General features: G+C 41.4%; 1 protein-coding gene across 3 annotated transcripts in view; it reads left to right on the top strand.

Annotated features, from left to right (window-relative positions):
- Positions 1-11,337, top strand: part of LRRC3B (leucine rich repeat containing 3B) — a 96,800-nt gene extending 85,463 nt beyond the window's left edge. For all 3 annotated transcript variants that reach the window (XM_057544858.1, XM_057544859.1, XM_007173535.3), the window contains one exon: positions 10,094-11,337. In XM_057544858.1, coding sequence (XP_057400841.1) covers positions 10,258-11,037 — 780 coding nt within the window. In that variant the 5' untranslated portion in view covers positions 10,094-10,257 and the 3' untranslated portion in view covers positions 11,038-11,337. The remainder of the gene's footprint in view (positions 1-10,093) is intronic.
- The last annotated feature ends 12,718 nt before the right edge of the window (positions 11,338-24,055 follow it).

Here is a 24,055-nt window from a genome sequence, read left to right as displayed (position 1 = left end):
CTCTTTAGCTTCAAGCATAAGGTGAAATTTAAAAGATATTATCCCTTATGCTGTATGGTAACCCTTTCACAGGACCTTCTAAAAATCCTGAAATTTGAAAAAGTTTATCTCTGCCAGTAACCAGTCATCCTTCACTGTATTAGATAATTACCATTTTGTAACGACATTATTTATCTTCCTCTGGCTACCTGGAAACTCAGAGCTAAGCCAGGTACTTAGTTGCAGCAAAAGTCCTTAACCCAGTGTAATGGGGAGTCAGATAGAACGGACTTCGAGTTCTGTTTCTCACTTACTCTACTGTATTGGTTTCCTATGGTTGCTGAACAAATTACCAACAACTTTGTGGTTTAAAAAAAGCACGTCTCTTATAATTCTGGAGGCCATAATTTTGAGTCAGTCTTTCTGGACCTAAATCAGTCTGTTGGCAGGCCCATATCTCCTCCAAAGGCTCTAGGGAAGAATCCATTCCCTGATGCTTCCAGCTTGTGGTGGCGGCCAGCATTCCTTGACTGGAAGCCACATTACCCCAAGCTCTAACTCAGTAGACATCATGCCTTCTCCTCTTCTGTGTCAACTGTCCCTCTGCCTCCTACTTAGAGGGTCACAAAGATTATTCAGGATAATCTCTCCATCTCAAGATCCCTAACTCAGTCCCATCTGCAGTCTCTTTTTCCTAAAAGTAACATTCATGGGTCCTAGGAATTAGGACCTAGATATTTGGGGGGCATCTTTTAGCCAACTACAACCTACCTTATGACCCCTAAAGATTTATATTCATCCCCATGCAAAATATATTTATTCTACTCCAACATTCCCCAAAGTCTCAACCCATTATAGCATCAATTCAGAATCCAAAATCTCATCTAAATAGCGTCAGCTTTAACGTCCCAAATCTCATCATCTAAATTATTTAAAGTAGATATGGGGAGACTCCAGGTATGACCCACCCTGGGGCAAAATTCCTCTTTATTTTTAAAGTAAAGCATTTGGTTCACTGCCTTGCATATAGTAGAAATGTTAGCCACCATCAGAATTATTCCCTTCATTGCATTAAGGGGAGGGTAACACTTGTAGCCTCCACATTGCTCTAGCAGAGAGAAGACAAGATATAAAATGATGATAATGATAACAATAACAGTAGTAGTAGCAGAAGTGGTGGTAACAGTAACTCTTGCTGAGAGTTTTTCATGCAACCGAAGCTTTAAGTTTTTTTTGCTTTTAATTTTTATTGGAGTATAGCTGCTTTACAATGTTGTTCTAGTTCCTGCTGCACAGCAAAGTGAATCAGTTATACATATACATATATCCCCTCCTTTTTGGATTTCCTTCCCATTTACGTCACCACAGGGCACTGAATAGAGTTGCCTGTGCTATACAGTAGGTTCTCATTAGCTATCTCTTTTATACATGGTATTAATAGTGTATATATGTCAATCCCAATCTCCCAATTCATCCCACCCACCCTTCCCCCCTTGGTATCTGTAAGTTTGTTCTCTACAACTGTGTCTGTATTTCTGCTTTGTAAATAAGTTAATCTGTACCATTTTTCTAGGTTCCACATAGAAGCGATACCATATGGTATTTGTTTTTCTCTTTCTGACTTGCTTCACTCTGTATGACAGTCTCTAGGTCCATCCACGTCTCTGCAAACGGCACTATTTTGTTCCTTTTTATGGTTGAGCAATACATGTTATCTAAATTAATCCTCATGAAACCCCTTTGTGGTACGAACTATTATTACCCCCATGTTCATTTGAGAAAACTATGGGATAGAGAGGTTACCTAATTAGTAAGGAGCCAAGCCATGATCTCCATGCTGCCCAATTAAAACTAGGTCCACCTGACACATGAGTCTTATGTCAGTGTGCCCTCCTGTTTCTAGTCTTGATATTCATGAAATGCAGTTTTAAAGAATCGCTGCTCCTTTCACCTTGGGTTTCCATTTTGTGTATCTCTGAGGAGATAAGTCAAACTCTGATTAGCATTCCTAAGATTCTCCTGCTTTCAGGAAGGGGTTTCTTCTCCTCTTGAAGTTCTTTTTTGTGGTTGTTTATTTTTAAAACATAGAATCTCCCCTCCAAATTTTCATTTGAAAAAATTCAAAACTTTCAGATAAGTTGAAAAATCCGTACGATGAACACGTTCATCCCTTCACTTTCCATTTACCAATTGTTAATCTTTTGTCACTTTTGTCTTTTTCTTTCTACATATAAATATAGTTTTGTTTCTGCTGGACAATGTGAAAGTTGCAGTCGTCGTGACTCTTGACCACCAAATCTGGTACCTTCTAATAACAAGGACTCTCTCCTTTCTACTTATATCATGATAAAACCAAATAAATTTAAATTTTATACAATAATAGCTGACATTGTTTTTACACAAAATTTCTCCCAATCGTTCCAATAATGCCCTTTTCCAACCTTTTTTTTTTTTTAAATCCAGAAGTCAATCTCTCACAACGCCTTTGTTACCAAGGCTGTTGCCCCAGAATCATACCCCGCCCCTCCCTCCAATGGAAACCAATTACTCTTACTTAAGTTTAAGGAGGAAGCTGCAAAGAGGAAAAAACAAGAACTGGTTGGAACCTGCTGGACCCAAGATGACAGAGAATTTGACTTCCAGTGGGTCTTGATCCTCATTATACGCTCATTATATTAGCTAAATGACACTCCCACCAGCACCATGACAGTTGACAGTTGCCATGACAACAGCCAGAAAAGCCCATATAAGGACTAAAAAGGAGTGTTGCCTCAGGTCCTAACCACACCCCTGTTCTCAGATAACTCACAAATATTCTTCCCACTCTTTCCAACCCCCTCCCTTTACTGTGAATCTCCTATATATTTGCTGTCTCCAAATATACAGGAGAAGTTGACTTGCGAACTAAGTTCCTGCTTCTCCATTCTTGGCCGTTGAATAAAGCTTGCGCTATTCCAGTCTCAGCACTGGTTTTGTCATTGGCTGTGCAAATCTGATCAGAAAAAGAACCTCCCTGGCCGAGACAAAGGGTCTCAGCCCAGGCTAGGACCCCAGTGTGGGTTCAGGCAACTAATTCGGTAACATTTTTAGTTGTCATGTCTCTTTTTTCTTTAATCTAGAACCGTTCCTCAGCCTGTTCTTATTTGATTTTGGTTTTGTTTGTTGTTTTTGTTTGTTTTTTCCCTTCAGTGACTCTTTGAAGAATCCTGACCAGTCACCCTGTAAAATGTCTCAAGTTCTGGGTTGGTCAGGTCGCTTCCTCTTGATTAGATTCAGGTTAAATATATTTTGGCATACTGTATCTACTGAAAAAAAAAAGCACAACCTAAAGGTTGAGATTTATGTTTTATTTGCCGACAACACCCAGGTCTTAAGCCCGGGAAACAGCCTTTCAGATCGCTCTGACGGACTGCTGTGAAGAGGTCGGGGGGGAGCCAGGATATAGAGGAGTTTTTGCAAGAAGCACCAGGTAGTTGGAACACCAAAAGATTCCTGTTCATTAAAGAAGACCAGACATCTCAAGTTAAGGAATTTAGTGCTTTTCTATGTATGGGAAGATGCAAGAGTCTGGGCTCGTTGAAATCATTCCTTTGATATGCACCTCAGCTTTCTGGGACCGGTATCCTGTGTGTTCACATCCTGAGTCTTTTCAGGGTGCACAGTGTGTGTGGGGGGGGGGGGGTAGTGGCTGCAGCATCCTTTGTTTACTGATATGACAGCAACCTTTTTTCATTGACAGCTGTATAAGTGATGTGAGAACTATTTCACAGTTGATTATGCTTAAGAAAAATAAATGTGAGGCTCTGGAAAAAAATGATGATTGATATTGGATACTAAAATAAATACTAAATACTAAATACTAAAACTCATAATAGAGCATAATCTTTGAACAGTCATTGACAGTTTCTGAAGCACATTTCACATATATTTATTTTATTTTATCCTTGTAATTATGAGACCAGTGAGGTGGATATTATTGGTGATAGTCCTAAGGCAACTAAGGCATGGGTGTGTAAGTGATTCAGTAAATTCCTAGAATTCAAGGGAGCTGGACTTTGAATCCAGTTTCTGGACCTTGGGTTTGGATCTGAATCCTATACTTTTGCCACTGAGTCATTGGCTAGGGTTAAGTAGGATAAGTTTTTAAAAAATGATAACAATCGTTCACCCCACTCAGAAGTACAACTGAATACAGCATAAGTTAGTGCTTTCTAAAAGCAGCTTTCAAGTTGCCTCTGGACCCTGGAGCATCTTTGGGACCCTACATTTATGTAGATTATGTGTTAAGAGTTTGCAAAGCTCTCATGGTTGTAAATGCCTTAGGCACTTACTGAGAAATAATAACAGAGAAGCAGAAGGAAACTGAGACAGATGGGTTCCCACTCAGACTTCCTATAAACTTGCAGCATGTTGAATAATAAATACAGATGTTAGCCAAGATATAATCTTATCTTCAGTCTTTGTTAGTACCCAGAGAGGGATAGATACTGGGTTCAAAAAAAAGGTGCTGTTTATTTGTTAGTGTCAACTGGAAAAAAAAAAAAAACACAACCTAAAAGTTTCCAGTTAAGTTTTATTCGGGGACCTTATGAGGACTATAGCCCAGGAGAGACAGCCTCTCAGATAGCTCTGAGGGACTGCTCAGAAGAGGTAAGGGAGGAGCCCAGATACATAGGAGTTTTTGCTGAAAAAGAACAAAAAACAAACAAAAAAACCCCAGGTAGTCAATCAAAAGATTACTGTAGTCACAAACAAACAAACAAAAACCAGGCATCACAAGTTAAGGATTTTAGTGCTTTTCTATATATGGGATATGGTTTGTGGTAGAAGAGAGGTCGTTGGGTGGGGTGGAAGGGTGAAAATGATTTTGCTTTTAGGGATGCCCAGTTTGAAGCCCCGGTGCAATCTTTTGGTGATAGATGTTACCGAGTCCAAGCTCGTTCTGCTTGCCGCGCAACAGGCCAATAAATCAGGAGACGAGGTGTTGAGGCAAGGAATAGCGACTGTATTCGGAAAGCCGGGCAACTAAGAAGATGGCAGACTAGTGCCCTAGAGTACCATCTTATCAGTGTCCTAGAGTACCATCTTATCAGTGTCCTAGAGTACCATCTTATCAGTGTCCTAGAGTACCATCTTATCGGGGTCTGGATGCCAGTTTCTTTTATAGAACAGAGAGCGGGAGGAGGTGAGGAAGTAAAGTAAAAAGGCCATGAATCTTGCAAAATATCTCCTGGTTTTGGCCATATAATTTATTGTCCATTTGTATATATTGTTTTTCCTGTCCATTTTTCTGTTGGATCCATTTCTTATGCCTCTGGGAAGACCTTCTTGTATATTAGAGAAATCAGCCTTTTATTTTATCATTGGTCATTTCACTTTGTATATTTGCCATACTGAAGTTTTAATTTTAAGTACTTACTTTTATGGTTTTTTATTGGTTTGAATTTTATGTCCTAAATTGAAATACCTTCCTGTTTTTCTATTTTTGGCCTTTTAATCAAATCCTTCTGTTTGGTAGCAGAGTTGCATGGAAGCTAATTGGAAGAAATTGGTGTGTCTGGTATTCCTTTCTGAATCAAGTCATATAGCTATCTCCGAAGAGTTCATGAAACCCTGAAGTGTCCCTGGGTATCCCCTAATGATGAGAAGAAAGAAACAGGAAACAAGACAGAGTTGGGTTTTTAAAAAAAATATATTTATTTATTTATTTTTGGCTGTGTTGGGTCTTCGTTTCTGTGCGAGGGCTCTTCTCTCTAGTTGCGGCAAGCGGGGGCCACTCTTCATTGCGGTGCGCGGGCCTCTCACTATCGCGGCCTCTCTTGTTGCGGAGCACAGGCTCCAGACACGCAGGCTCAGTAGTTGTGGCTCACGGGTCTAGTTGCTCCGCGGCATGTGGGATCTTCCCAGACCAGGGCTCGAGCCCGTGTCCCCTGCATTGGCAGGCGGATTCTCAACCACTGCGCCACCAGGGAAGCCCAAGACAGAGTTTTTAATCAGCACTGAAAGAACAGTCTTCTCAGGCAGGCTGCCAAGTGCATTTTTTTTTTTTCTCCTGGAAACAGTATTTGATGGTTGACACCCAATCCCAGCATTAATTGCTGTAGCTCTGAAACTCATGTGACAGGGAAATGGGAGCAAGACATGGATATAGGGATAAAATGGCCCTCTTTGGGGGCGCAACTCAGACCTGAACAGCACATCCAGAAATCCTGTAGCTTCCTGGTTGCCCCAGACATATTTGAAAGGAATGAGGGTATGAGGATAGGGCAGTATAATGAGTTGAGAAGTTTGAAGGGGGAGTCAGGAGGTAGGAAAGATGCTGTTTAATTTGGGCTGTCCTCTTGGTGGGTCTTCTTCCTTTTCAGGAGGGCAGGCGGGAATTGCTGCCACCACTGTTGCATCACCAGTGTGACCCCAAGCCTTCACTGTGTTCCACCCGGTCATTCTGAAGTTAGCAAGGAGGCATCTTTTCCACCAGCAGTATGGCTTGTTTGCTACTTTGGGTTTGCGGGTAGACCTGATGACGAACAGAGCAGGAGGGAGCTGTAGGTTTCCAGGCTTCTCCTTAGCTCTGTCCTCTGCTGGATGATCACTGATGTCTGCAGAATGGCCGGTGTTTTACTCTGAGGTACATCTCCCCACGGCTTCCTTTCCTAGGAATCACTGTTTACCTTTCCAGTACTTTAAGGCAATGCCAAGCTGATAATCCCTTTGGAAAATAGTAATTCAGCACAATAGAGCGGAGAGGCAGCTCTTCTGTCCTTCCTGCTGAAGATAACCTTGATTCGATGTATTTGGGCATCTAAGGGCTCAGCTCTGTACACCCTGCATCTTTTGTCACTTTATACTGGATGAGAGTGGAGGCTCTAGAGGCTGTCATGGCAACCCAGTGATCCAGCCAATCTCAGAAGATGTTATTCCCTTTTTATGAATCATAGAGAGAAAATGAAATAGTTTGAGTCCAACCTCTTTGAATGCAAGGAATATTCGGTATTTGTACACCCAATAGGCATTCCATCCAGTGTTCAGGTGGACCATGTGGGGCATGAAGGATTTCATCTCAAGAAACTTTGCACCATTTCTTGTCTGTGACCATGACCATTGGACTGAGCATTCTGGAGAAACAATAGATTAAGTCTAGAGACGTGTACTGGGAAAAAGTTCTATTCTTCAAGTAGGAGTGTGCATTTGTGATTTTTCCAAAGGTCGCCATTTTGACATGTAAAACCAACAGACATTTGATGAGGCAGTGCTTATGTTCGAAGTAATAAAAATAATCACCGTAGGGAAGAAAAACCACAGCTAGATTGCTCAATACATCATTGGTTCATTCATACAATGGATATTTATTTAGCCCTTCACACAGGCCAGGCACAATGCTAGGAGTTCAGAATGTTCCTGGAATAATAATAATAACTCTAGCTAACAAGTATTGTACACTTACTATCTATCACGCATTGTGTTAAATGCTTTACACGGATTATCTCATATAATGCTCAAGTCAACATTGTTATTAGATGCTTTTATAGTCTATATGAAGAGAAGGGGAGTGAGGTTTAGATAGCATAATGCTCATCAGGATTATGGCTGAAATACAAACCCAGTGTACTTTTCACTTCTTAATTGTTTACTATTGTCTCTACACAAGGTAGAAACAAGTCCCTGCCCTCACAGAACTTAGAGTCTAAATTAGAGAACACTTTCCTCCAGATAGACTTGGAATCAGTCTCTGGAGAGATGTGGAATGCCCTCCAGAGAACGCTTTCCTTCTTTCAGCACATACTCAGGTCGCACATACTCAGGTGATGGAAGTTGCTTGATGACAGGGACTCCCTTTGTTTTCTCTAATCACACGCATTTCTCCCATCTCCTGTGTCCTTCTCATGTGCTGCTCACAGCCACATTTGCCTTGTCCTACTGCCACACTCTTTCTTCTCCGAGTGTCCTCCCCTCCACACCTTTTCATGCTTTTTCTCTCCCATCTAGACAATTACTACAGTCCCCAAATGCCATGCGATGAAGTTTTGAAGGAAGGAAAACATGGAAGGGAGGTAAACTTCCACTGCAGATGAAATGAGCTGCTGACACACGGCTTAGTACGCCTAGGGGTTCATCTCTAGCATCTCTGGCATTGGAGGGACTCAGGATTCCAAAAGCACATTCATTGCATTCTGCTGTTGCTAATCTTATTTTCCCCATGATGAACAACCCAGTTCATTATGTTTTCAGCTCACATTAATCTTCCTTTCTGTGAGTTTGGTAACATTTGGAGTCATTTCCCTCTGTATTTATCCATCTGGGATCTTTAGAAAAGACGAGTTTGCAGAGAGTCATTTGTTGCTCACTGCTGTAAGGGGAATGAATGTTCTCCTTGTTTCTCAGATCCTGAGAGAGAATCCTCGGAAGTCAGACATGGATTCCCTCCACAAGGCAGAGGGCCCCCTCCCTGGGACCCGATGGGGTCCTTAATGAGGGATGGAGTAGCAACGTAACAGCATCAGAAGTTACAGCAATCCCTGGATTCTGTTTGCCCTCATGGAGCAGATGGGATTGGGAAAGAGCTGTAGGGGGAGTGGAAAGACTTGTGAGATTAATGAGTCAGAACAAAGTCTTTGGCCTGATTCCTGTCTCTACCACCTGCAAGCTACTTGACCTTGGACAAGTCACGTAATCTGTCCAAGATCCACCTGCCTAACCTGTGAGGATGCCTGTCTTCTTTACATGAGAGAGTAGTTTTGAATGTTCACTTATGTCTCATCTCCATTTTGGGGTAAGTTCATAACCTTGCTCATATCACTAAAGTGTTCCAATTACTTTTGGCCTTTTTCCAACACTAATACATGTATGTATATATATATATATATATATATATATATATATATATGATTAGAAAGAAAAATAGGCTATTGAGGAAGTCTTAGAGCCTAGTATTTCTTTTTGGGGGGGGTAAATTTTTGTTTAATTTTAGAACATTTCCCTAGAACAGATTACTTGAAAGAAAATTACAATGTCAAAAGATATATATATAGAGAGAGAGAGAGATGTATATGTATATAAAATTTAATGTTCTCAATAGATATTGCCAAATTTCTTTCCAAAACGTATTCTCAAAAGATGTGTTAATGAGGATGCTATATTATACTATTTTTATAAGCGTATGGATGGTATTTTCAAAAATTACATTGATAGAAGAAAAACACTCATATCTCATTTTATAGTTGCATTTCTTTGGCTGCTAATTACATCATTTTTTTCCAGTTTCATTGACATATAATTTGCATACAGCACTGTATAAGTTTATGGTGCACAGCATAATGATTTGACTTACATATAAGAGGCTAGTATTTCTTAACTCTCTTTTTATACTAAAAAAAAAAAGGCTTGCAGGTGTGTGTCATATTTAAAGATCTATTGGAGAGGGGATACATTGTTTAGAAAACAAAGAGAGAATCCTTTGGAAATTCAGTTAAGGACATCCTTCCGGGTAAAATGTAATCTTAAGAGGTCACAAAGGAGGCAACTCTTTTGGAGATTCCATGCTGTAGGTCCTTAGCAACATTTTGTTGTGAAGGATGGAATGCACTTATACGTTCCATGGTTCAAGTAAGAGATTTCTTTAGAGAAAATAGTCCAAATTGGGCATCCATTCAAAAGCCATGAAAGATATTGTTATCTATGGTCATTAACTGTAAAATATCAGTATGATTTCTCACTGCTGCCCAAGTGAAGGGCTCAGTTGCCTTGATGCCTCTGTTATTGTAGGAAGAAGCAAAGGGGTAATTACATCTTATTGCTGTAAAATTTACAAAGGGTTCAGGATGTGGTGAAGGCCAGTGGAAATGAGAGAAATCTGGACTGTCTGCTCTAATTCTGTGCAATGAACAACAAGTCAACATCATCTGGAAATGTCATTTATTGACAGTCCTTTCCCCCAGGACCTGGGATTTGAGCAGGAGACCCCATTACACAGATAACTCCCAGTGGTGTTGATGGAAATTACCTGCGTAACCAACTCTCCTGCCCACATAAAATGCCAGATGCCTGAGAGCATTTTCAATTGCAATGTACCTCCCTTTGCAAAAGAGCTAATTGCATCTGCTTTCCTTTCCTTTAGGTACCCAAGCATGGACCGGAATAATGAAGAGATACGTGTATTAGCTGCAGCCCTTTGAACCACGCAAGAAGGAAATCAACAGTGTGGACAGGGCTGGAAGCGTTACCACACTCGCTTGTTGGAATAAATGAAGAATGGGCTTGTGATTATGCTGACATCCCAGCATGAATCTGGTGGACCTGTGGTTAACTCGTTCCCTCTCCATGTGTCTCCTCCTACAAAGTTTTGTTCTTATGATACTGTGCTTTCATTCCGCCAGTATGTGTCCCAAGGGCTGTCTTTGTTCTTCCTCTGGGGGTTTAAATGTCACCTGTAGCAATGCAAATCTCAAGGAAATACCTAGAGATCTTCCTCCTGAAACAGTCTTACTGTATCTGGACTCCAATCAGATCACATCCATCCCCAATGAGATTTTTAAGGACCTCCATCAACTAAGAGTTCTCAACCTGTCCAAAAATGGCATTGAGTTCATCGATGAGCATGCCTTCAAAGGAGTCGCTGAAACTCTGCAGACTCTGGACTTGTCTGACAACCGGATTCAGAGCGTGCACAAAAACGCTTTCAATAACCTGAAGGCCAGGGCCAGGATTGCCAACAACCCCTGGCACTGCGACTGTACGCTCCAGCAAGTTCTGAGGGGCATGGTGTCCAATCACGAGACAGCCCACAATGTGATCTGCAAGACCTCCGTGCTGGATGAACACGCCGGGAGACCGTTCCTCAACGCTGCCAATGATGCTGACCTTTGTAACCTCCCTAAAAAAACGACTGATTATGCCATGCTGGTCACCATGTTTGGCTGGTTCACCATGGTGATCTCGTATGTGGTGTATTATGTGAGGCAAAATCAGGAAGATGCGCGAAGACACCTTGAATACTTGAAATCCCTGCCAAGCAGGCAAAAGAAAGCCGACGAACCCGACGATATTAGTACAGTGGTGTAGTGTCCGAACTGACTGGCATGGAAAAAGAAATCCGTTTGGGATTGCAGTAGAATAAGTGGTTTACTTCTCTCATCCATTGTAAACATTTGAAACTTTGTATCTCAGTTTCTTTTGAATCATGCCACTGTTGAACTTTTAACAAACATGACAGCATAACAAATCATTTTCATTTAGGTGAGCCACCCCTCCGTTGTACTCCTGGTGGTATATTCCTGAGTCAGCTACTTCTCTGAACCTTAGTTCTATCCATCTCAGTATTTAATAATGAAATTTATTTTTTTAATTTGAAACCAAATAAAAGCCTAACTTTGAACCATGAAAACCAGAGTGACTTATTGGTCCAGAAAACAGTACAGTCATTCCATTGCTTTAAAGAGAAACAGACAACTCTTGTGAACCTAAAGAATGATCACAGTGAGAGATGTTATTAAGTTCTACTGTACACTGGGGCGCCGTAGCTGAGCTATCAGCCAAGGAAAATATGTCAGACTTCAAAATACTAAGCCTTAGCGAACTTAAGCGATAATATATAGCGTGGCAACCTGCAGAGGCGTAAGTTGGGCTGTCTCTAGGTGTTTGCCACCTAAAAGTCGGTATGTTTAGCAAAACACACTACTTCTACTCTATGCTAGACACATGGGAAAAAAAAAGGAGCACATATTCTGTCCTCAGGATTACCTTCTGGTGGACAGAGGTGTGTGACCAACATAGAAATAGCCATGCCAAAAAGGAAGGTCTTAATAATCATGTAGCGTCAACTGTGTGCAAGCATGGCGTGAGGCATTTGTATACGATGACTCCAAACCCTGACTCCCAGGGGAGAAAGTGACAACCACCCCATCTGCAGAGGAGGAAGCCGTGCGTGAAAGAAGTCCAGTGACCTGCCAAGTAGAAAGTATCAGAACTCGAACTTGAACCAAGTCTCCCTGACTCCAAAGACTGAGGTCTTCTCATTATGTTCTGACTGGGTTGGCTGATAGAGGTATAATTTACATATTAAAAAATGCACCCATGTTAAGCGTACAGTTCCATATATTTGACAAATGCAAACACCTGTGTATCAAGATAGTCTGTCCCTGACGTTGTTCAGAGATAGGAGAAAGCTCATTTGGTGCTCGGAGGAGGGAATTGTGTTTCCTTGGGTTTAAGCTGCAGTTAAAGGTCATCCTTGAGACTTGGGTGGGATCTCATCAGATGCTGTAGGTGAGGAAGGTAAAGGAAGCAGCACACAGGGATAAAAGTAGGGAGGTGTGGGGGACGAAGGGGGTCTATGTAACAGGAAGCGAGAGACAGGGCTAGAGCCACGTCATGGGAACTCGACCCCAGACTCAGGAATATAAGTAACTAATACTGTTTATGGAACACTTACACCAAGCACTTTCTTTGGGTTGTCTTGGTTAATCCTACCATTACCCTATGAGATAGTCTTCTGTGAATGACGAATCAGAGACGCAGGAGTTTAAGTAGTTAATTCAGTATCCTAGAGAAGTATTATAAGCTTGTAAGAAGTATTGCAGATATTGAAACCCAGTCAGTCAACTCCAGAACCAACGGACCTCTTAGCTGCTATACTGTATGCTTTGCCATTGTAGACTTTTACTACTTCAAGTTGCTGGTTTGCCAGACCTAGAGGTTTGCAGACTCCCAAGGGATGGTTTCATTAAGAAATAACAGCAAAAATAGCCCTTTGAGGGGATTAAGTAGGAAGGAAGGATCCTTTGCCATTTTGACGGACATAGCCTTCTCCAGCTCATGTGAGGTTATCTTTGGGCCTCCAGGAATCACATTTCTGCCCTTGGAAAGCACCATGGTTTCTATCCGTAACAATAGTGTCTTGCAAAGTTTAGCAGTGTGAACCCTATGGATCAGCCAGCCCAAGATTTGCCGTCTGACGTTCAGAGCAGTATGGCTGGGCTCACGGCACGCACCTCACGGCCACCGGCTTTTCATGCCTGTGTTAGCCTTACTGAAAAGTATGAGGTCTCATGTAGAAGCCTGAGATGTGAAATTCAGGATGCGGGCCCTAGAACTCCTGCATCCCCGTGAGAAGGAAGCCACATTATCTGCCTGTGCTAACTGGATTTGAATGCCTTGCAGCAACACTGGAGCTTTGCTGAAGATTTAACACCCCCTGGAGGACAACCTTATAATATATCTCTGTGAGTATTACCATAGAAAGATGCCTAACAGAATACGCTTTTTTTTCTCCCTAAAGAATAGAAAAATCAAGGCTTTGCTAAGACAACCTTTTAAAACAGTCAATAAATTAATTGTGTTTATCTGAGTGTGTGAATCACATTCATTTTAGAAAAGCTTTCATAAATCACATAATCCATTTCAGGTTGCTTCTTCCAAAATAATCTGTATATTCTTAGGAATAAGAGCTTATTTTCCTACTGCCCAATTATATTAGTCGAGTGAAAGTACCTGTCAAGGGAAAAAAACCTCTGAAATGTGTTGATGTAGAGTCCTGGTCTTGTCCAGTTGTGGCCAAGTTCAACTCCCACGTTTTAGTTTGTAATTCTCCACATACGTAGAGTTAAAAGCACATCCTAGGTTAATCCCTTTCCCTGCCTGTATGTTTCCAGTTAACAGTGCCATAAGTGGAAGTGCTTAAAACAACCTAATGTTTTAAATTGCCATGAATTGGAATATATAAGCCGTTGGAGGAGAAAATTAATTCTTTTTTTTTTTTTTTTAGACAAATAACAGGCTACAGGACCCCTTCAGGGCCAAAACTGAAAGGAAATACTCTTCCCATCAGCCTGTAGGAATGATGTCAGGGAGTGGAAAGAGCTTCCTGAAGCTCACGGCTGGCTATATAGAAAAAGGCCCAATGTGCACACCCTGGCTTTGATCCCAACACGCTCCTTAATTTCCAAACCCTTGCACATGTTTACGTTACAGGGAGAGCAACTTATTTTAGGGCTGTAAGGTTTTTGAAACGAACTATTATCTGATGCACATGGCGTCTTCCCTTCTAAATATTCTACATAACAGCTTCTTTGCTCAGCTCTCTCCTTTGGCATCACTCTTTTAACTTCAACCTTTATTTATTTATTTTTAAAATTTTTATTTTATATTGGAGTGTAGTGGATTAACAATGTTGTGTTCGTTTCAGGTGTACAGCAAAGTCATTCAGTTATACATATATAAGCATGTATTCTTTATACTCAACAAAATGCATTGAGAAAAAAAGAGATGCGAGTTACACAGTTTTACAATGTACAGGCTTGGGAGTAACTCAGATCAAGTCAGAAAATTTACTTTCTATCATTAAATGTCTGGAGTTTGTTGAATGAACGGACACTCTTTCCAAACCAAATTTCTTCCCAGAATTCAGCTTAAACTAAGGGAATTACAACGTGAAGCTTTTCCTGAGGAGCTTGGTTAGTGTCTTGGAAGCTTGCTTGGTATGCAGGAAATACTTTTTTTTTTAATTTATTTTTTTTATACAGCAGGTTCTTATTAGTTATCTATTTTATACATATTAGTGAATACATGTCAATCCCAATCTCCCAATTCATCACACCACCACTGCCCTTCACCGCTTTCCCCCCTTGGTGTCCATACGTTTGTTCTCTACATCTGTGTCTCAATTTCTGCCCTGCAAACCGGTTCATCTGTACCATTTTTCTAGGTTCCACATATATATGCAGGAAATACTTTTGTTTCTCTCTTGCATCTGCCAGAGGAATGGGTTCACTATTCACAGGCCTTCATAGATCTGTCAAAAGCCTGTCTTGCCCAGGCTTAGCGACTGCCTTCTGTATGATCTTGGTCAGTCAGAGGTGGCCACCGAAAGGCTATCACAGCATCAATGCAGCCAGCAGAGGTGACGGGGCAGGAACTCAGCCCCAGTCTCAGACAGTCCTAGACTGGAGCCCAGTGGTCTCTGAGCCTCTTCCCAGGATTTAACATGGGTTGAAACATCTGCAGCTGTTGAATAATAACGGTTATCTCAGCAGTTGTTTTCACATAGTATCAATATATATCACAGAGATAAATATCTCAGTAGTTTTCAATGTCTGGTGGGAAGCTTGAGAAAGTTACCCTCATGTATTTTTTTTTTTAATTTTTCTTGGAATATAGTTGATTTACAATGCTGTGTTAGTTTCAGGTGTACAGCAAAGGGGTTCAGTTATACATATACATGTATCTATTCTTTTTCAGATTCTTTTCCCTTTTGGGTTATTACAGAATATTGAATAGAGTTCCCTGTGCATACAGTAGGTCCTTGTTGGTTATCTGTTTTATATATAGTAGTGTGTATCTGCCAGTCTCAGACTCCCAATTTACCCCTCCCTAACCTCAACCTTTTTTTTTTTTTTTTTTAGGATGATTCAAGCACATTACATTTATTGTGTACTTTATTTCTATTATTATTACATTGTAGTATATAATGAAATAATTATACAACTCACCATAATGCAGAATCAGTGGGAGCCCTGAGCTTGTTTTCCTGCAACTAGGTGGTCCCAGCTGGGGCTGATGGAAGACAGTGACGCCCGAAGTGTGTTGCTTATGTCCAGTCTCCGTGATCTCGTTTTGGCGACTGTCACTGCAGAAAACCCTGCTTCACAAAGATAGGATGTTGGAAATGGAAACAGGCTTTTCAGTGTTTTTGTGGCAATCTCAGGATATTCTGCCTTGACTTTAATCCAGAACGTATGGAGATTTGAAGTTGTCTCAAACATACTTTTAAGGCCACCATCATTGGCAATCTCAAGAAGCTGATCCTCTTCTAGCACAGACAAAGTCGATTCACCTGGCTTATTCACAAATGGGTCACGGATCCATTCCTTCCCAGTTTGGGGATCTTTTGTGGGTGGGAAGTAATGCTCAAACTCTTTTGAAAGCTGAGAAAAGTGATCATGCACCAGCTGGGAGGAAGAAGGTTCTGGCTCAGTTTCTTTCAAAATCTCTGCTAATGTTTGAAACATGTCAAAAATCCCAATGTTCACTCGTCGACCCCATAATTCCAGTTTGGCTTTGAATGCAGCCACTTTATCTGCCGATTTGAACACAGTTGTCATTCTCCCCTGAAGTGACAGATTGACTTCATTGAGCAAGTTGAATATGTCACACAAGTAAGCAAGTTTTGTGACCCATTCTATGTCACTGAAATGTGCTGCCAGTGGTGACTGTTTTTCTAAAAGAAATCTCTGGAGCGGCTCTCATAACTCAAAAACTCTGGCCAGTGATCTACCTTTAGAAAGCCATCTCACTTCTGTGTATTAGAGAAGACGTGTGTGCTCTGCGTCCTTCTCCTCACAGAGCTGCGCGAACAGACCTGAGTTAAGAGCAGGTTCTTTAATGTGGCTGATAATTTTAATTGCATCCTGCAAAACGTTGTTAAGTTCAGGTGACATTTTCGGCTAGCCAGCATTCCTCTATGGATGACTCAGTGCATAGACTCACATTCAGAAGCGACCTCTTTGACCCGAGTAGTGAAACCAGAAAGCCGTGGAGTCATGGCAGCCACTCCGTCCATGCATATATTGACACAAAATGACCAATTCAGTTTTCCTGATACGTAATCATTCAAAGACTTGAATAGTTCCACAGCTGCGGTGTTGGTTGGCAACAAAAGTGCACATAACATATCCTCATGCACATCCTCCTGAAAAATATATCACACAAAAACAAGCATTGTTGCCTTGTTGTCAACATCGGTAGACTGGTCAACCTGGATTGTGTACCACAGTGACTCATTAATCCTCTCTAACAATTGTGCCTCAATATCCTCTGCTATTTCATCAACTGGTCTAGTTATGGTGCTAACCGAAAGAGGAACACGTGCCACCTTTTGAACTGCAGCCTCTCCTAAAACTTCACAACCAATGTCCATAGCAGCAGGCAGGATCAACTCTTCACCAGTAGTAAAGGGCTTCTTAGCTTTAGCAATGCGGTCAGCCACTAAGAATGATGCTCTCAGTGCAGACACATTTGATGAAGTGGTGGCCTTCAGCAATTGCTTCTGTTCGTGTTCATGTTTTTTTCCTTTTGAAATACTCCAAAGCCTTGTCTTTTAAGGCAGGGTGCTTGGTCTCCATGTGGCAAAGCAGTTTTGAAGGTTTCATGGCTTCGTTGGATAGCCACATATTACACAAAGTGGGCTTACAGAATGTGAATCACCTGTTGCGATGAACTCATGATTTAAGTAGGACTCTTGGTATTTTCTCTTAAATGCAGCTTCCTTTTTGTTGGCAGTCTTAGAGTCTTCTGTTGTCTCATTATTGGGTCTTTCCCCCTTTTCAAAGAAGCTCTCCAGCGACATCTGTTTTTTACTCATTTTGGCTAGGGTTAGGTTGTGGGCTTACCAAAACTGTGACTGAGACAAGTGCACAGTGCAGGAAAGAGGCACGGATGGAAGTGGCAAATAAAATAATGGGTGGGCCATACGCAGACTAAAATAAGTGTCGGATTCTGACTTAAAGCCTGCCACCAGATGCAGCTGTAACCTCAACCTTTTAAATGAAAAAAGTACCTGAGAATTTTAATCTAATCGTTGACAAAGTGCTTATCTCTGAAGCAAGGCAAATCATAAAACATGCCAACCCGACTCAAACAGTTTTCAGAAAGTGATGAAAAGTTATGTAATGGAAGATTTAACTTTCAAGAACGCATTGGCAAATCATAAGGCACTGATATACAAAGTCTGCCATGTACGTGTTGTTCTTTTTTATGTCCTTCTTTGATTACCCACAATGATTCTTGTTCTGACATCCACCAGCGTAAGGCAGCCTGGGGTGTGGGGAGGTTTTTCTTATCGGTTCATGCATTGAGTTCTCTCATTTGTCTGGCCCAGCTGGAGAGTGGAAAATTCTGCTTAATTAAATGTTCACGTTACTAGAGATAGGTGAACTCCTAGAATGTCAGGAATGGAAGAGTCCTAGAGATGATCTCATCCACTGATTTCTCAGGTGTTGACATTGAAATCCCTACAGGCTTGGGGATTAGCGCTCACATCTCCATATACCCGTGCAGTGTCCCTAATAGGCCTCTCCTGATAAACTGCTCCCCAGTCTTCAAAGAAACAGAACAACATAATATTACACACAGTGAAAACATCATTGGCTATCAGCAAGTGTCTTTGAGGGTTTGGAATGCACTTAAGGTTCCTACATTGCCACAGAGTTGTAATAAAGAATATCTATGAATGTTAAGATATAATGAGAGGATTATTTTCCCTTTCACAAATAGGCCCTGGATAATGTGTTCTGTGCTGTGCATAATCTGGCTTCCCCGTGGAGAGATGGAGAAGATGATCTTGATGCACCTTCCTGGGTAGGGAGAGATGATTAGCATTTGCTTCTTTGAGTAGCAGCATAAACCCAGGGTGGTCAAGTACAGCCCTGCCGGCAAAAGGGGAGTGATTGCCCTTATCTGACATTCTACTCTGTTTCCAGAGCTGTTGTCAGCCTGGCTTCCCAAAGTGGTACCACTGATTCATCAAGTTGGCTGGGTCTGACCCAGACAAAGTGAACCTGAGGCTAATTCATTTACCACACATTTGCAAATGCCCTCCGCAACCCTTTCCAAATCCAAATAGGTGAAGTAGGATTTAGGGAAAAGGAAGACCTGAATTCCTCACCCCGCATTTGCCCAAACTCATTATATGGATGGTCCCAAATACACCACATGAATTAGTGGGTCACGTAGACCCAGAAGGAGGGACTCCTCAAAGTCCACTTTTTCCATCCAACCCAGGGAATTTATGATCTTGAGGCCACAAGACCACATAGAGTCCTCATAGGGCCACATAGAGCCCTATGTTTCATGGGTGAGTGACAGTAAAAGGAAATCCATTTCTCTTTATGGTTCTAACTTCTTCAACATTAAAAGAACCAGAAACTGGTGTAAATCGCTTAAGAAGTGTGCGCTCTCACACGTGCATGCATGCGAGCGTGTGTCCACATGCACTTTGGGGTAATATGGGGAACTGGGTCCCAAAAGCATCAGGAAAAGAGATAGTGGGAGCAATGAAAACAAAATCTATCTGTCAATCATTTGATCTAGAGATAGCCCAGGTTTGGGTTTTCCGGGGAAATTATTAGATGTATTTTCAAGACTGTCCCCAAGTTCAGTGAAAACATTTACACTTGTCACTAATGGCAAGTGAGTCGATCAAGTTTGTGAACCATACTCTTTCTTTAGCTGATGGATCGCCTACATTTTGCTCACTATTTTCAAAAAAGAATCAGTGCATTTACTTTCTTTGCCTGTGGCCGTATGAGCTTCCAACTGACAAAAGTTTTCTGGATCTGACCTTGAAAGCTAAGCCTGTAATGAATACATTGTGGGTTTCTCTGGGGTTGGGACCAAAATTCTCTTTTTTTCTTTTATATTTCATTTATTTTTTTTCCTCAGAGAAGCATTTGCAAAATGAAAGGTGATCTAAAGTCTGGCTGTTGGACTAAAGATGAACAAGCCAGCTATTGAGCTAATGGCATTGCTTGTTGAATAGATTTTAAAATGAAGTGGCTCATAGATAACCAACAAGTTTCTACTAAATAGCACAGGGAACTCTACTCAATATCCTGTGATAACCTACATGAGAAAAGAATCTGAAAAAGAATGGATATATGTATATGTATACCTTTATATACATATACCTGTATCTGTACACCTGAAAATAACACAACTTTGTACATCAACTATACTCCAATAAAATTTTAAAAGTAAGATAAAGTGGCTCATAGGGAGAAGGATGGTGCTAATTTACACAAATCCAGCTTCCTTAGGTTATCCACATTTCTTCTGGAAGAAAGATATAAGAAAGGTGCTGGTCTGCTCTCAAAGTCTTTCATCCTCACCAACAGTCATGCTGATTCCCTGGCTCTCTGAGAAACAAGCTGCAATGACAAGAGGAGAATGAGAAGTGAAGAAAACTCGGGAAAGTGCTCCCTGGAAGCAAGGCTCTGGGGGGACAAACAGGACGGACTTTAACTGACATTGACAAGACATATCATCTTCATATTAAAACATGGACTGAGGAATCCCTGTGTGTAAGTCACAGATAAAGAACCTTATATAAAATAGAAGAACCCTTCATCAAATAGTTTTACCTTTCCCTCACTACAGGTATCATTTACTTGGCATAGTACTAAGTTCTGTTTGTACCTTTCCTCGTTCTCACGACAGCCCTGCCAAGTGGATACTATCATTGTTCCCATGACACAGATGAGGAGACTGAGGTCCAGAATGAGCCAGGATCACTCGGCTGATGTGCAATAGCAGAGCCCAGGTCTAGGCATCTAGCCACGGTGTTTAGTTATGCTGCATCCTTTCATTTTATGAAGTCTCACCTTAAATTTCATGAGGATAAATGGAGGAGAATAGAGCAAGAGATTTTTCTTAATTGGCACAAGGGAGAAAGGAAGTTCAAAAGAAAAGAAGCACACGCTTTTTCACTCAGCCGGTTAGCAGAGCCTGTGCTTGGGAACTGCATCGGTTCATCCCCTTTTCACACCCATCCTTTCTGCGCCCAGCCCTGAAATCCCACGGCCGCGTAAAGGAAACCACGTTCTTGGCGGGACAGACGCATGTGTAGCTCTCAGTCCTGGGAACGATGACCCCCAGTTACCGGGTTGCGGCTGGGACGGGGTTCAGGGTGGTGTTCAAGGCCCTGCTTTGTGGAGCCATATCTCCCTCGGTCTTCATCTGCACCAGGCAAATCGCCCTGGAAGCTCTGGCAGGCCTTCACCAGAGGGTTTTCTCTGGCTTCCACAGCACACTTTGCACTTACACAGAAGCTTGGAGGTACCAGGGAGCTGCCACCTTCTAGCAGTGGCCCACAAGCCACAACTCCTGGGGACTTGGTGGGTAAACACACGGCCCCTCCCTCGCCAGAACGTGCGACCCACTCTGGGTCATCAGAGTCTGTGCTTCTCGAAACGTTGCTGCCACAAAAAGTCAGCTTCTCTCCTCTCATGCAGAGTGAGTGTCGTATGAGCCCATAATAAAGTTCTCCTTTCCGCCTCACATGCCAGGAAATTAAGAGAAAAAAAAAAAAAAGAAAGAAAATCCATGCTGCTAATTTAGTAACTATAGAGGATCTCATAATCCATCTAGCTGCAGTTTAATTTCCTTTATTTTGACCTGCTGTTACATGTAAGTTGTCAGTTATTCTGACTGGTTTTAATTTATTATTTGCATGTTTTTAAGTATCTCCTTAAGACCCCTCAAACCCTTGATGTCATTAAACAGGGAAAACATTTATGTTTATTTCCCATCTTTTACATTTCTCTCAAATGTATAGATTGTTTTAGGCTCATTTCTTTCTCTTTTTTAATTGAAGTAGAATTGATTTACAATGTTGTGTTAGTTACTGCTGTACAGCAAATCGATTCAGTTGTACATATATATATATTTTTTTAATATTCTTTTCCATTTTGTTTTATTATATGATATTGAATATCGTTCCCTGTGCTATACAGTAGGACCTTGTCTATCCATTCTATGTATAAAAGCTGACATCTGCTAACCTCAAACTCCCACTCCATCCCTCCCCCAGCCCCCTCCCCCTTGGCAACCAGCAGTCTATTCTCTATTAGACTCATTTCTTATTCTGTATTGCTTAAGTTCTAATTTTTTTAAATCATTTCTTTCCCCTTGCTTTCATGTCCCCCAAATGTGTGATATCCAATCATCCTTTGCTATGAAACTACATCTGCCCGAATCAACAAGATTCAGAATCAAACATAAGTTCAAGCCTCACAAACTCACAGCCCCCGAATGGATTTTGTTCATGTAATTCCCTCACCCTCTTTGGAAAGAAGGAGGTACAGGGTATGAGAGCATCACTTTCCAAATGAGGAAACTGAGACCTAGAGATGCTTAGTGACCTGCCAAGGTGTCTCCAGGTAAGAGGTGAGAGCTGGGACTTGCAGGAAGCTCTATCCACCTCTCATTTATGAACGATGAGCACCTTTGCAAGGAGAGGAGTAATGATCTGGTTCAAGAGAACACTTGACTTTTGGGGGGTTTTGAAAAATGTCCATATGCATCTCTACTCAAAGTTGGTAGATCATATTGTCGTTGTTACCGTTATTTTAAGACAACAAGTAATATTTTAGTGCTTTATTGTTTTTTTTCCTCCCTTTGTGCTTTCCAACTGATGCCATATGTTATCAGCTGAGTGGTGTCCCCTCCAAAGTTATATGTTGAAGTCCTAACCCCCAGTATCTCAGAATGAGACTGTGGGGGTTTTTTTTGTTTGTTTGTTTTGTTTTGCCAATGCCATGCGCCTTGCAGGATCTTAGTTCCCTGACCAAGGACTGAACCCCTGGCCCAGCAGTGAAAGCGCCGAGTCCTAACCACTGGACCACCAGGGAATTTCCTGAATGCGACTGCATTTGGAGATAGGCCTTTAACGAGATAATTCAGTTAAAATGAGGTCTTTAGGATGGGCTCTCATCAATCTGACTGTTGTCCTTGTAAGAAGAGGAGATCAGGACACACAGAGAGCAGGGGTGCATGTGCAGAGAAAGACCACGTGAGGATGCAGAGAGAAGGCGCCGTCTGCAGTCAAGGAGGCGAGTCTCAGGAGAGACCAACGTGCTGGCACCTTGATCTTGGACTTGCAGAACTGTGAGCAAATACACTTCTGGTGTTTAAGCCACCCGGTCTGCGGTACTTGGTTACGGCAGCCCTAACAAGCTAAGACATCCCATTAACTCTTGATTCCCAGGGAGAATTTGCAGGTTTTCTTGAGAGGCACTATGAGAAATTTGAAGAAATGCAATTGATCAATGTATGCCATCGCATGTCTGGATCTTCCTGTGTTGCCCTTAGTTTTCAGGGAGAATTTGGTTTTTGAAATGGATCTACCTCTGTCCTTTGGACATGCCGCAGGGCTGGAAAGTAAGTATAAGAGCTCTAAGAAATGAGGACTTTCGTATGGATGTATAGGAACAAGAGACAGAGTGAATATGTGATCAGGTTGTGTTGGCTTCATTTCCAGAAAACAAAGACTATTTTTAAAGGGGAAAATGGCCATAGGTAATAAAACAACTTAATTGGAAGAATGATATAATCATCTGCGTGTCCCCTATTTAATCACATCTGAATTCCACCTCCTGTCCAAGCTTCATTAGAAAATTTCCCCAGAGTTAAAAATCCCAGCCACTCCATTAAACTAGTTGTCCTTAAAAGCAGGGGCTGAAAAGTGGAAAGTTTTTTGGATAAACCACAAGGTCCTACTGTACAGCACAGAGAACTATATTCAATATCCTGTGATAAACCATAATGGAAAAGACTATAAAAAAAAGAATGTGTGTGTGTGTGTAACTGAATCACTTTGCAGCAGCAATTAACACAACATTGTAAATCAATTATAGTTCAATTAAAAAATATTGATTACAATAAAAAAACTTTAAAAAAATGGAAAGTTTTTTTTTTATCAATTCCTTTTCAGCCATTTTCAGGGTAGATTGGCTCAGTTTACAACTTCAATGATCACGTCTTGATGAGGGGCTTTGAAAACTCCAACCAGTATCGTACATGAAGACCCTTACCTTTCACAGAGCAATACAGACAGTCACTGGAGTTGGCTTACCTTTGGTCAGTGGTGCACACAGCTGGAACCAGTTGGCTAGAGACTCAAAAGACTTTTCTACAGGCAAGAAACTTAGACACCAGGAAGCCCATCAGAAAACAGTTAATTGTGCCACAGATTCAGGTGCTGTGAAGGCATAAAGAGCAGAGAGGCCCAGTTAAGCCAGTGTTTTAATTTGCCTTGTGGTACGGCAAAAAGGGCACAGGATTTATTTTGCTTACAAAATAAAAATAACTTGCGTTTAAACAGCTGAGAAGACAATCATGTAGAAAATGAGAGCAATGTTAAAGAACATGAAGCAAAAAGTATAAAGTAGTCCAGATCCCACCACTCAGAACTCCTGTTGATATTTTCAGCTTCCCTCTGGACCGCTCTGTCTGTACACATCTGCAGAAAAGGGACATAATATGCTTGCTGTGCAGATGCATGTAATGGCTTCCTGTTTCCCCTCAACAA

The sequence above is a fragment of the Balaenoptera acutorostrata genome, chromosome 4 (assembly GCF_949987535.1).
Source record: "Balaenoptera acutorostrata chromosome 4, mBalAcu1.1, whole genome shotgun sequence".
Taxonomy (NCBI): Eukaryota; Metazoa; Chordata; class Mammalia; order Artiodactyla; family Balaenopteridae; genus Balaenoptera; species Balaenoptera acutorostrata.
This window is presented reverse-complemented; position numbering and strand designations above follow the sequence as displayed.